At 44.0% G+C, this 12,831-nt stretch overlaps 1 protein-coding gene across 1 annotated transcript in view; it reads left to right on the top strand.

Annotated features, from left to right (window-relative positions):
* ERICH2 (glutamate rich 2) overlaps positions 1–12,831 on the top strand; it is a 46,448-nt gene that overhangs the window by 13,449 nt on the left and 20,168 nt on the right. The window contains exons 7-9 of the mRNA XM_019554273.1: positions 4,219–4,305; positions 7,314–7,408; positions 8,088–8,189. Of these exons, the coding sequence (XP_019409818.1) occupies positions 4,219–4,305; positions 7,314–7,408; positions 8,088–8,189 (284 nt within the window). The remainder of the gene's footprint in view (positions 1–4,218; positions 4,306–7,313; positions 7,409–8,087; positions 8,190–12,831) is intronic.

The raw sequence follows: 12,831 nt of genomic DNA, 5'->3' as shown, positions 1-12,831 counted from the left end.
CGTCCCAGGATCTGCTTGAAAAGCATCTATGGATGCAAGCCAGCATTTTGCTCGCTTTACTAGCCGCAGCATCACACTGAAGGCTCATGTTCATCTTGTGGTCAACCGTGACCCCCAAGTCCCTTTCATCTGTAGTGCTAACCAGCGTAGCACTACCGAGCCTATATGCATGGTGCAGGTTTTTCCTCCCAAGGTGGAGAACCTTGCATTTTTCGGTGTTGAACACCATTAGGTTCTCGTCCGCCCAATTCATGAGTCTGTCCAGATCTGCCTGGATCACCCTCCTGTTCTCTGGTGTGGATACTTTACCCCAGAGTTTGGTGTCGTCAGCAAACTTGGCCAGTCCGCTTTTGACACCAATGTCCACATCATTGATGTAGATGTTAAACAGTATAGGCCTTAGGACAGAGCCTTGTGGTATCCCACTGGTCACAGCACACCAAGATGATTGGCTCCCATCGACCACCACCCTCTGGGTCCTACCGCGGAGCCAGCTCCCCAGCCAGCGGATTGTGGTGATGTCAAGGCCGCAGTTAGCCAGTTTAACCAAGAGGTGATCGTGAGATACCAGATTGAAGGCTTTTTTAAAGTTAAGGTGTATGATGTCGATCTCTTCCCCTTTGTCCAGGTGATAGGTCACGTGGTCATAGAAGGAAATGAGATTGGTCAAGTAAGACCTACCCGCAACAAACACATGCTGGGTATCCCTCAGGATATTGCCTTCAGCTAGTCTGTTAAGGATGGCCTCCTTGATAATTTTTTCCAAGACTTTCCCCAGGATAGAGGTCAGGCTGATGGGCCTGTAGTTTGCCAGATCTGCTTTCCTCCCTTTCTTGAAGATAGGCACGACATTGGCCCTCTTCCAATCATCGGGCACTTCACCAGAGCGCCAAGAGCTCTCAAAGATCCGTGCCAGGGGCTGAGCTATGATGCTTGCCAGCTCCCTGAGTACCCTTGGGTGTAACCCATCGGGGCCAGCTGACTTGAAGGTATCCAGCCTGTCAAGATCACGAGGTCAGCTTCGATGGAGGGCAAGGAATCTCCCTCACCCGGGCCTCCCTGACCCATAGTGGAGAGGGTCCTATTGTGCTGATGGAAAACTGACGCAAAGTACCCATTTAGCAAGTTTGCTTTTTCCTGGGCGTCTGTTGTCAGTTGTCCCACCTGGTTCAGCAGGGGTCCAATGTTGCCCTTGCTTTTCCTCCGCTCCCCACATATCTAAAAAAGGACTTTTTATTTTCCTTGATATTTGTAGCTAGCTGGAGTTCCCTCGCAGCCTTGGCTTTCCTGATTTGTTCTCTGCAAGTCCTGACTAAAGAAGAGTATTTTTCCTTGGTGGCGGTTCCAGTCCTCCATCCTTTGTAGGTCTTCCTTTTAAGACTCAGGAGGTCCGCCAGTTCCCTGGAGAGCCAAGGGGGCTGCTGTGCCCTTTTGCTGCCTTTCCTCCAAGACGGGATGGACTTTGCTTGCTCATCCAGGATTGCTCCCTTGAGGAGCATCCACGCATCCTGAACTCCCCTCTCCATTGGGTTGTGGCTTTTTAGGGCCTCTCTGACAAGCCTCCTTAGCTTGTCAAAGTCAGTGTTCCTGAAGTCGAGGACTTCCGTACAACTGACTAACTTGCCAGCTTTACGGCAGATGGTGAAGGCGATCAGTGTATGATCACTGTCACTCAGCTTCCTTTTGATTGTTAGGTTGCCAGTTAGGTCATCCCCGGTTGCCAGTACAAGGTCGAGCAACACTTTACCTCTTGTCAGCCCACAGACTTCCTGCGTCAGAGAGAGGTCATCCACACATGAGAGAAAGCTTTGCGACTGCTCGGATTTGGCTGAGTGCTCCTCCCTTGAGATATCTGGGTAGTTAAAGTCTCCTATGACAACCATACACCGGGATTGTGCGGCCTTAGCCAATTCCCTGGTGAACTCCTGGTCGAGGTCTTGACTCTGGGTAGGGGGTCTGTAGTAGACCCCCACCATAGTATCCCCTGTGCCGTGTTCCCCACGGATTTTAACCCAGAGGGTCTCAAGTTGTCCACCATGAGTGCCAATGTCAGCTTGCAGGGATGTGTAGCTTTCCTTGACAGAGACAGCTACACCCCCACCCCTTTTGTCCACCTGATCCCTCCTGTACAGGGTATAGCCATCTATACCCATGGTCCAGTCTTGAGTATAGTCCCACCAGGTCTCTGTTCTCCCAATGACATCGTAGTTATTTGCATTTAGGAGGAGAACAAGTTCCTCCTGTTTATTCCCCAGGCTCCTGGCATTTGGGTATAGACACGCAAGTGTCCTCTTAGGGGCTCTTGCCTTGCCTACATTTTGTTCCAGGGCTGGGGCTGGGGTGGGATCCCTTATGTGCCTTGGCCTGCTGGCTTTGCAAGGGCCATTCGGTGGGCTAGCCCCAGCAGTAGTCCTCCTACCCCCCAGCAGGCTTAGTTTAAAGCTCGGTGGAGCAGGTCAGCCAGTCTAGCTGAGAAGAGCCTCCTCCCCAACAGACAGAGGTGGAGGCCATCCCTTCCCAGCAGCTCGCTGCCTCTCTCTCCAAAGAATGGACTGTGGTCATGGAAGCCAAAGCCTTCCCGATGACACCAGCACCGCAGTCATTGGTTGACTATGTGGATCCTCCTCTCCCTCCTCAGCACATAGCCTGAGACTGGGAGGATTGAAGAAAACACCACCTGTGCCCCCAGACCCTTTAGTCCTGCACTCAAATCCCTGAAGCGCCTCATGACCCGGCTAGGAGCACTCCGAGCCGTGTCATTGGTACCCACATGGATGAGGAGTATGGGATAGCAGTCTGTGGGCTGGAGGAGTTTAGGGATCTTCTCTGCCATGTCGCAGATGCAGGTCCTCGGGAAGCAGCAAACTTCCCAGGCTAAGGGGTCGGGGCAGCAGATTGCCCCCTCAATCCCCCTCAGGATGGAGTCTCCCATGACAAACACTTTGCGTTTGGTCTTGGGGAGAATGATGTTTATTCAAGTTCCTGTTTCCTGAAAAAAATGAAGCTAAATAATTAGCTTGGAGGCCATCTAGCTGGGAATTACAAATAGTCATATGGGTGACTTGATCATGCTGATAATGGTTTTTGTTATTTGTGGAGGCTATTGATGGTATTGATCTACCTTTGAGGTCTTACATAATAAGTTATTTGGAGTTCTGAAGATTCAGTATGCAAAAATTAATGTTGAAAATGATTTTTGCTGTGTTCCAAACTTACATTTATTGTGATTTGATGCAGGAAGTTGCATAAACTTTCTGTTTGAGCAGTGTATTCAGTTGCTGAAATCAGCTGTCAGTGTAATTCTCAGAGAACTATTGAAAGAGTATAGTGAATGTCTAAGAGCATTAAGGAAGTTGAAACTGTGGAAAATTAGTAATCAATACTTGTTAGAGGCAAGGATTTTTTGGGTGATAAAAAAACCCAGCCCCACCAGTTTCCTCTTGCCACCCAGCTGACCTGGAGCAGAGTTGGGCAAGGTAGTGGCAGTGTTGTAGTGGCGAAGCTTGAGAGCCTTGTCACCATGGCAAAATCCACCTGCCTTACCCTGCACTACTTTGGCGAAGGTCCCAGAGCCTTGCCTTGGCAGCAGAGTGCTCCCCTCCTGCCTCCCCACACTCCTCCGGGTCAGTCTTGGGAAGTGTAAGGAGCAAGGGCTATACTCCTGAAGGGGAGAACTAGGAGGGTTCCCACCATGCGAAAATGCCTCCCTCCTACCAGTCAGCAAACTGGTATGACAGGTAGGCATTCTCCTGGGGCTGGAACCCTCCTAGAGCTGTTTGTGGCAGCTGCTGCTGCTTTTCAGCAGCTGCTAGCTGCTGCTTGACAGCCTGCCCCCTTCCCAGGCAAGGGAGAGGTCAGGCTGTCAATTAACAGGCTTCCCTAATGGTGGAGGTAGCCCAGGAAGCAGCGCTCTAGCCCCCCCGGCTGAGAGCTTGCCTGTGAACCTGTACAGTCCAGCTCCCTCGCTATTCTTTTACTAGAATAAATTTCTTCTGGTAGAAATAAACGTTTGCATGCAGCCTCTGTATGAGATTATATTTAAATGAAAGGGAGAACCTTAGAGTAAAGCTATAGTTCAGGGCCCAACCTTTTATCTCATGGTGTAGGATCTAGAAAATACTGAATTTAGATAAGCTGAAAAATATCAGTGAACATGATTATGTTGCAGTTAATGGAAACATTAACTATTTTCATAAATATTTTTTTAATCCAAGGCAGCATGGGATATGGAGCAGAATCTGCCAGCAAAATGTATAGCTCAACAAAACAAATCTCATTATGTACAGCTAAATCATCCATTGAAAAGTAAGTTTTATTCAGCTGTAGTTATTGTAGCTCTCTAGATATTCATATTTTAGGTAGGGCCAGTTCTTATAATTATCCATAATTATTATAATAAGGATGTATATAATAAAATATAAATAATTAAGTATAAATCTGGAAGCACTGTTAGAGGTCACTGGGAAGAAATTCTGGGCTGGAAATTTGCTGGAATGAATCCTGAATGGCATCTGTCCTGTGTCATCATTTAACTGCCATACTTTTTGCTGGGAGCTAGGAAGATCTCAGGAGTGGGCGAAGGAGTGGTATATACCAGAAAATCATGCTGGGATGGGAAATGACTAGACTAGTCTGGTGCACAGAGGAAAACCAGTAGCACCAGAAGAGAGTGATAGCAGCATGGGCACAGGCCAGAGAGATCAGCCAGCTGTAGCTGGTATGGTTGCCCAATCCCATTGCCTAGAGGGAACAAGAGCTGGCCAGAAAAATAGTATCCTGGGTTCCACAATATAAAGTAATAATAATAAACAAAACAGGATCTGGGGAGTGTAACGTACCCATCTTCAAGAAGGGGAGGAGGGAGGACCCAGGCAACTATAGGCCAGTCAGCCTAACCTCTAGCCCAGGGAAAATCCTGGAAAAGTTCATTAAAGAATCTATGTGCAATACACTTGCAGAAGGTAAGATTCTGAAATGACAGCCAGTATGGCTTTGTCGCAGGTAGGTCTTGTCTTACTAATCTCATCTCCTTCTACAACCAGGTGTCTCGCCACCTGGACATGGGAGACAAGGTTGTTCTATGCCTAGACTTCCAAAAGACTTTTGATCTAGTATCCCACGATATCCTGGTGGGAAAATTGAAAGATTGTGGGCTCAACTGCTCAACAGTTCAGTGGGTGGGAGACTGGCTACAGGGTAGGACCCAGAGAGTTCTCACTAATGGATCTGTGTTGTCCTGGCACGAAGTGGCCAGTGGTTTCCCTCAGGGGTCCATGCTTCGACCAGTGCTTTCCAACATCTTTATCAAGTGATGCATTTCATGTAAAACTAAGGAAGTGATACTCCCGCTGTATTCAGCACTGCTGAGACCACAAGTTGGAGTACTGCATCCAGTTCTGGGTGCTGCATTTCAACAAGGACATGGAAAAACTTGAGAGGATCCAGAGAAGAGCCACCCGTATGATCAGGGACTTGCAAGGCAAGCCGTAAAAGGAAAGGCTGAGGGACCTGGGCATCTTTAGCCTAAAGAAGAGAAGGTTGAGAGCAGTGTTCCCTCTAAGTTACGCGTGTGCACGGCTGCACACAAGTAAAAATCTTGCCACACACAAACTTTTTAAGGCCGCGCACCCACCTGGAGAGGAGCTGGGTGCAGAGTGGGGCAGAGGCACTGGGGCCAGAGTGGGACACTTATCGAAGGTAAGATCCTCACTCCTCATGCAGGGCAGGCAGCAGCTCCTCCCCGAGGTGGGGACGGAGGTTGGGGCTGGGGCTTGGCGTGGGCTCTGCCGGCTCCACGGAACTGCTCCGTGGGCTCTGTCAGCTCTGAGGAACTGCTCCACTCCTCTCCATCACCTCAGAGAGCGAAGAGGCACATGGCATCAAGGCTGAGGAGTGAAGCAGTTTTCTGGAGCTGGTGGAGCCTGTGGAGCAGTTTCCCAGAGCTGGCAGAGCCTCATGCGGGGCAGGTAGCAGCTCCTCCCTGAAGCGAGGCAAGGCGGGGATGGGAACTGGGGGTTGGCGCAGGCTCTGCTGGCTCTGGGGAACTGCACCACAGGCTCCGGGGAACTGCTCCACTCCCCAGCCCTGACGCCACATGCCTCCTCACTCCCTGAGGCAATATGGAGGAGTGGAACAGTTCCCTGGAGCCGGCAGAGCCCACAGAGCAGTTCCCCAGAGCCAGCGGAGACTGCACCGGCCCCCATCCCTATCACTGTTGCTGTCCCAACACCTGCTTCACCTCAGGGAGGAGCCACTGCCTACCATGTATGAGAAGTGAGGACCTTCATCTAGTGGCCGAACCCTGCCCGCTCCCACTTGGACACTTACTGTCGGACCACACCGCACCAAAAGAGGGAGGCAGGACCGAAGTGGCACACTCACAGACCACTACTCCTTAGAGGGAATATTGGTTGAGAGGGGACTTGATAGCGGCTTACTGCTGTATCAGAGAAGTGCATCAGGAGCTCAGTGAACAGCTATTCACTAGGGCACCCCTGGGGAAGACCAGGATCAGTGGATATAAACTAGAAGGCTTAATACCAGGAAAAACTCCTTCACAGTCAGGGTGTCTGGACTGAGGAATAAACTCCCTCCAGAGGTGGTGCAGTCACCGACCCTGGAGGTTTTCAAGAGGAGACTGGACATCACCTTGCTGGGGTCATATGACCCTAGTTGTTTTCCTGCCTAGAGTGGAGTGGCTGGGTCCAATGATCTGTGAGGTCCCTTTCAGTCCTTAACAATCTATGAATCTATGAATGTAAGAGTTATCTACTGAACAAGCTGTTGGCATTACTACAAAGAAAAAAGTGAAGTAATGAAGTAACTTACTAAACTTATTTTTCTTGTTCATGAACCAGACTTAAGTTCAGGTTGCCTTTGGATTAATTATCTTAAAAACACTGTAAAATTCCTGAAAGACTGGTATCAGGTAGAAGGATATGAAAGGAGACTGATTAGAATGGAAAATATGCTGCCTTTGTTGTGGGGATAACAAGGAAGGAGAGGGAGACTAAATGGATTTAGTCTCTTCTGTTAGTTTAAAAGTAACTCTGATGAAAAATATATTTCACTAATTATTTGGAAATACATAATATATTTAGAAATATCCATTATGCCCTTTAAAAATGGCTTGCTTGCTGAATCTTCCTCCACTTTTCCATAACTTTATAGTTAATAACTAACCTATATCACAGTTGGGTCATCATTTTGTGTCATTACACATCTTCAGAAACTGGCTTGTGCTAGTGAAATCCATTGCTATTTTTACCCTGATGACATTCATATTCTTTTTTCACTGGGAATGCAATAAATAGATGGGATGCTTCTGGCAAAAGTGTGAAGAATAAGCATTCTTCCAGGAATCCAGAGACTTATTTAAAACCACTTTGCAGTATACAGAAAAATACAGGTAAGACTTGCATTTGCTGCACTGAGTTGCACAAAGGACTCCTACTAAACTTGCCATATGCTAAAAGTGTTATAGATCTAACCATAGATTAGCTCATTTGTAGAAGAGAGAAAGTTTTGGGGGGGGGGGTTGTTTTGGTTTGTTTGTTTGTTTGTTTTGGGGGGCGGGGGTTGGTGAGGCCTGAATAGGATATTCTGGGTCTTGTTTGTATCTAGCTTGGTGCAGTTGAAAACTACTTACCTCAAACTATAGAAACCATATTTTTTCAGTACAATTACTACCTCATGAATTCAGCATTCACAAAGAATGTTATATATCAGCAAAAAGTGAATTTGTTTTTTTCTCATAACAGTCTCAGAATACTACCTTCCATGAATACATGATTGACACTCTCTAGATAGATTAAAAAGAGCAAACAGCAGCATGTGTTGTCATAAAACATGCACAATGTATCTTGTAACTCTGGCAGTTCTGGAATTCTAGAACCCTGTTTCGTTTGTACTCTTGTGTAGCAGGCAAGAGGTTCTGATCAAACTCAAAGAGGTGTTTCAGTGGGATCTCCATATTAATACACAAAAAGCTTCTTTTATGCCTTCATGGAATTATCTTTTGGAATTCACATTAATGTGTCTTGGAATGGACTGCACTGTCTTGTTCCTTGTTTGTTTTTATTTTACAGAATTTCATACAGATCAGCAATTAAAAACAGATTTACACAGGCTGGATGAAGAAACAAAGATCAGTGAAGCTAGAAGAGATAATATCAAATCAGAAGCCAGTGGTCAGTTTGAATGACATATCATTCTGAATCCTTGTCAATTTTCCATGTAAACATTCTTTTCTCCCAGACTTTCTTTCAAACATTTTTAAAATTGTTTACTTAGGAGATTGATGGTGGAGAAAGGGTAAAGTGGGGTTTGAGTTGTGTCCTCTAGTTGCAGTTGTAGTGTATAAAAAGGGTAGAGGTAAACCACACCTCCAGAGAAGGAACCCCTTAGGACATTTCGGGCCTGATCCACACAAGGTCTTCGTCATCATGACATTGAGTACTACTCTAATTTTTAAGGGCTTAGCTGACTAGAAATGGTATCCACACCCCACAGGTAGGCAGTTGGACTACATATACATGTCATGAGACAAATTAGGTGCCTAAGATGGATCGATAAATCTCATATTCTGAGTGGGGAGCTGCCTAAGCTAGCCCATAGGAAGTGCTTGGAAGACAGGTATAACAAGCCATTGCTCCTGTTAGGAAGCTTGTCATGTCCTTCCATGTGCATGCCACTTTACATGTGCCTATAAAACGTGATTTTTATAGAAATCATTGCAGTGTTCTTTTCAGCTTATTTAAAGAAATAGATCAGAAACAAAATATATTTATAAAAGGGAGTATTTTCTATCTTATACTACCTCTTGCTATCAGTGCAACAACTGTAATAATGTAAATATTAAAACAGTCTCATGTGATTGCCATTTCTTGTGGACAGCCAAACAGTAACTAGGTGTTATTTTGTGAGAATGTTGTCATTCACACAAAGATACACTGCATGCAATGATTTTTTCCAAAAAAACCCCTCAAATGTACTAATTCAATACAATAGAATTATTTAGAATAGAGAGGGAAAACAATCCAGTGGAGAGAAAAAAATCCAGTTTATATAAAAAGAATCAGCCTGAATCACAATCTATCCTTAGTTTCTACACAAGTTAGGTAAGTGTAGATCATATCATTACATTTTATGAAGACTGTTTTGTCTCCTGAGCTTGTCTCGCTTTCTCTCTTCTGTCCATTTCTCTGGACAAGCCTGTTTAACAAGACAGCCTTTGTACTCCAAGCAGCTGTAATACTTCCTTCCCCTGAGGTGTCTCCGGTCTCCCCCTACTTTAGTCAGTGATCCTTTTGATGTTCAAGGTAGCCTGCTCATCTGTCTATCCAGACAAAGATATTTACACAGATGTTTCTTTTTTTAGGATATATAAGAATTTCTTATAGCGTATCTCATATTTTTAGAGACATCTGCTTTTGTTAATTGCCCTTGGGTAAATAAATTTGGGTTTCTGCTTTTTCTCCTATTGCACTTATTTTTTCAAAATGTTTCCCTAAAGATATATGAGAGGTGTTCTGAAAGTGTCTGGTCTGACAAGAATAGAATGAACTGTTTGTTTTAGTAGTCCCTCAACGTCAGTGCACTTGCTGTTTCTGTACTGGATCTTGGCTTTGCCTGTCTTATAGAAATTATTGTCCAGAAACTCCTCAGCTGTTGTGATAACTTCATCATATTTGAAACCCTTCCAATGGAAGTTTTTCTTCACCTTGGGGAACAGATATAATTCTGAAGGAGCCAAACTTGGCAAATCGGCTAGAATAGGAATCAGTTCAAAGTCAGTGCTGTGGTCTCTGCAACTTGGCTTGTGTAGGTTAATGTGTAGTCCTATACTCAGCTGTCTGCAAGTCTTGTTTTTGATGGCTATTCACAAACACTAGCATAGTACTCCATATCTACGGTCTTGCCTGCTGAGAGATACTCAATCACTTCATTACTCTAAAAAAATATGACTATGACCCTACCAATTGATACTTTCTTGAATTTTGTGGGAGTTAGAGCTGCATCTAATTCCTAAGCATGTTCTGCTCTTTAGTCTCAGGACCAAAATCTTGAACCCATGTCTCATCCTTAGTCGCAACCCTGCTCATTCAGTTTTCTAGGTTTGCTTAAAACTACCTCAAAAGTTCTCTAGAAATGGCAAGTTGTACTTTCTTCTGATCAGCATTCTAGGTACCCATCTTACTGATACTTTCTCAGGTATAAGTCTTCCTTAGGATTGCATTTACTGACCCAGTGCTTATGCCTCCCATCTTGGGTATGTGCTTGGGTGTTCATCTTCTGTCACTCTTCACCATCCTGCAGCCTGCACCTTCTTCTAACATGTTGACCTCTCTAAGTAAAGTCCTGATGTTGGTTCATCCTCAGTGCTCATTCTCTCAGACTTAGTTTTTTTAACTATCTCCTTTTTTACTATGGCAAATGAACCTTCCACCCGCCACTATTGTTTCTCTGTCTTCCTGGGATTTCTTCATGGTCAAGACTTTCTTATCAAAATACTTGCCCACTAATCTGATTTCATTCTTCTCTTTCAATGGGGGAGGAAAGAAAGAGGATAAGGACAGGATACTGGGGGTCCTAGTAACTGAAGAAATATTATATATAGTGCTACTGAGATGTTTCCCTTGAAAGACATACTATTTTGTGGCAGTTTCACTATCATTGTAACACTACAGACAGCTTGAACAACTTTTGGTAGTGCTGCAAGAGTATATATACTACTACAAATGTAAATCCTGTCCACAGTCTAAGAAGATTGAACTATGTGATCTAAAAACACATTACTGTTTAATAGGTGCTTCTATGTAGAGATGTGGGGTAATGGAAGTTTAATACACATGTGTTTCCTTCACACCTTTAGTTAATTCACCGTAACTTTTCTGAGAGACCCTATCAGCCCTTGGGGTGATTGCTTCGGAAGAAGCCTCATTGGCATACGTATTAGTTTTTTCTCAAATGTGCCTGAAAGAAAATATTAACCTTAAAAAACAACTTGCTTTCTGCTTTTTAGAATTTATAGTCTTATAATTCCTTTATACCAACATTTCTATTCTTTATCAAGTAAGAATAGTTGACATAAATAGCACTTCTACTGCCCTTAAAGGTTCAGTCTCAGTTTTTAATATGAGGTTTCTTCATTAACACCTTCTAGCTTTTATGAGCTACCTTGTGATGTCATAGAATTGTGGCTAGTAAATAAAGAACTATTTAATGCAAACTTAAAACTATCAAAAATTTAGAGAGACTACAGACAGATGCTAACAGAACTTCAGTCAGCGATGGAAATTAGAAAATTGGGTAAATTTAACCTCATGATTGAGTTTGAGAAATTTTGTCCTGAGTCTGAGCCATAGCATTCTATCTCTGCTGTAACCCGTATATACTCCTGTATTTATAAGCATACTTACTCATGCACACACACACAACTCTTGGGGAAATTTTGCAGTTGGGATCCACCAGCCTCACTCAGGTGAACTTGCAGTGTTTCTACTAATGTTATTTTGGGTCATCAAACTCTAAGAGTAGAAGGCAGATTTCAGAGGCAGATTTCTCTGGGAATAGCAAAGACACATTGTCACTTTAGGGCTCTGCTACAAATCCTTAATTGCAACGAAAAACAGATGCGGGGAAGGTTCTATTTCCCTATTGCCCTCCTTATTGGGTAGATCATGAAAATAAATGTTTAGAGTTAAGGATTATTATGCCACTATTTTTTTCAGAACTACGAGTTCATCTGTCACCAGAGGCTGGTTGGTAAAAAACCCTTCAGAGAAACATATGAAAACTTACCATTTTGAAAACTGGTCAGTTTGTCCTCTTTTCCCTTGTTGTTTCCAATAAGGTAAACGCCTAGGTGCCTTCAGCTGGCGATCAAAATGGTGGATCTGTCCGACAGCTGAACTCCATTTCCCAGCAGACCCTGCCCATGTGACTCCCACCCAGTCTCCAAGGAGACCCCTGGAACTCAGGCCTGCAACAGCACAGGGCTGCAGAATGGGGGCTCTGCCCCAACCTGGTCCCACACTGTCATGGCCACACAGTCCCAAGGTCTTCATGGAAATTAATCCTTAAAAGAGCTTTAAAAATAACCTACATATAAAATTATAGTGCATATAAACTATATGAAAAGGTTGATATATCTGAATTTTGTTCAGAACAAAGTTATCTGACAGCCACATGTTAAATTTCTTATGACCTGTTTTAAAAAAATTCAGCTCAAGCTTGATGTTGGGTCCACAACTGATACTTCTTTAATAGTGTTTTGGTTTGCATTAACTATCAATTACATGGTGTTTTTATTTTAACTCTAAATTATGATTTCTCCTGCTTTTATATTTCTTTCTTGCTTATTTATTCTGAGAAACTTGCTGTTACCTAGATCACTGTACAGCAGAACCTCTTGCAGGAAAATTATTCCGTATAAAAATCTCTGTTAAGCACACACAAAGTAATGTATGTTGGCTACCACCAGATTAAACATGATTATAATTGCCGCTATTACTGTGTATTACAATTTTTTTTGTTCTTTTTTTCAAATACTAAGCTAAAAGGACAGTTATTGCAATGTAGGTAGAATTGTCTGTATTAGAACCTTCATTACTTTCTGTGATCTTATTCACAATCCATTGATGGTCAAAGTCCTTCCATTGACTCTATGGAGCTTTTGGTTGTGTGTTTCAGGAGCTTGTTAAATTGAAAGCTCGTAACTTTAATAAGCCTGCTACCACACTCTGTCTGTGTGTGTGTGTGTGTGTGTGTGTGTGTGTGTGTGTGTGTGTGTGTGTGTGTGTGTGTGTGTGTGTGTGTGTGTGTGTGTGT

This window comes from Crocodylus porosus, unplaced genomic scaffold (genome assembly GCF_001723895.1).
Source record: "Crocodylus porosus isolate Cpor-Errol unplaced genomic scaffold, CroPor_comp1, whole genome shotgun sequence".
In the NCBI taxonomy this organism is placed as follows: domain Eukaryota; kingdom Metazoa; phylum Chordata; order Crocodylia; family Crocodylidae; genus Crocodylus; species Crocodylus porosus.
The sequence above is the reverse complement of the archived record's forward strand: the minus strand, read 5'-3'. Positions and strand labels throughout refer to the sequence as shown.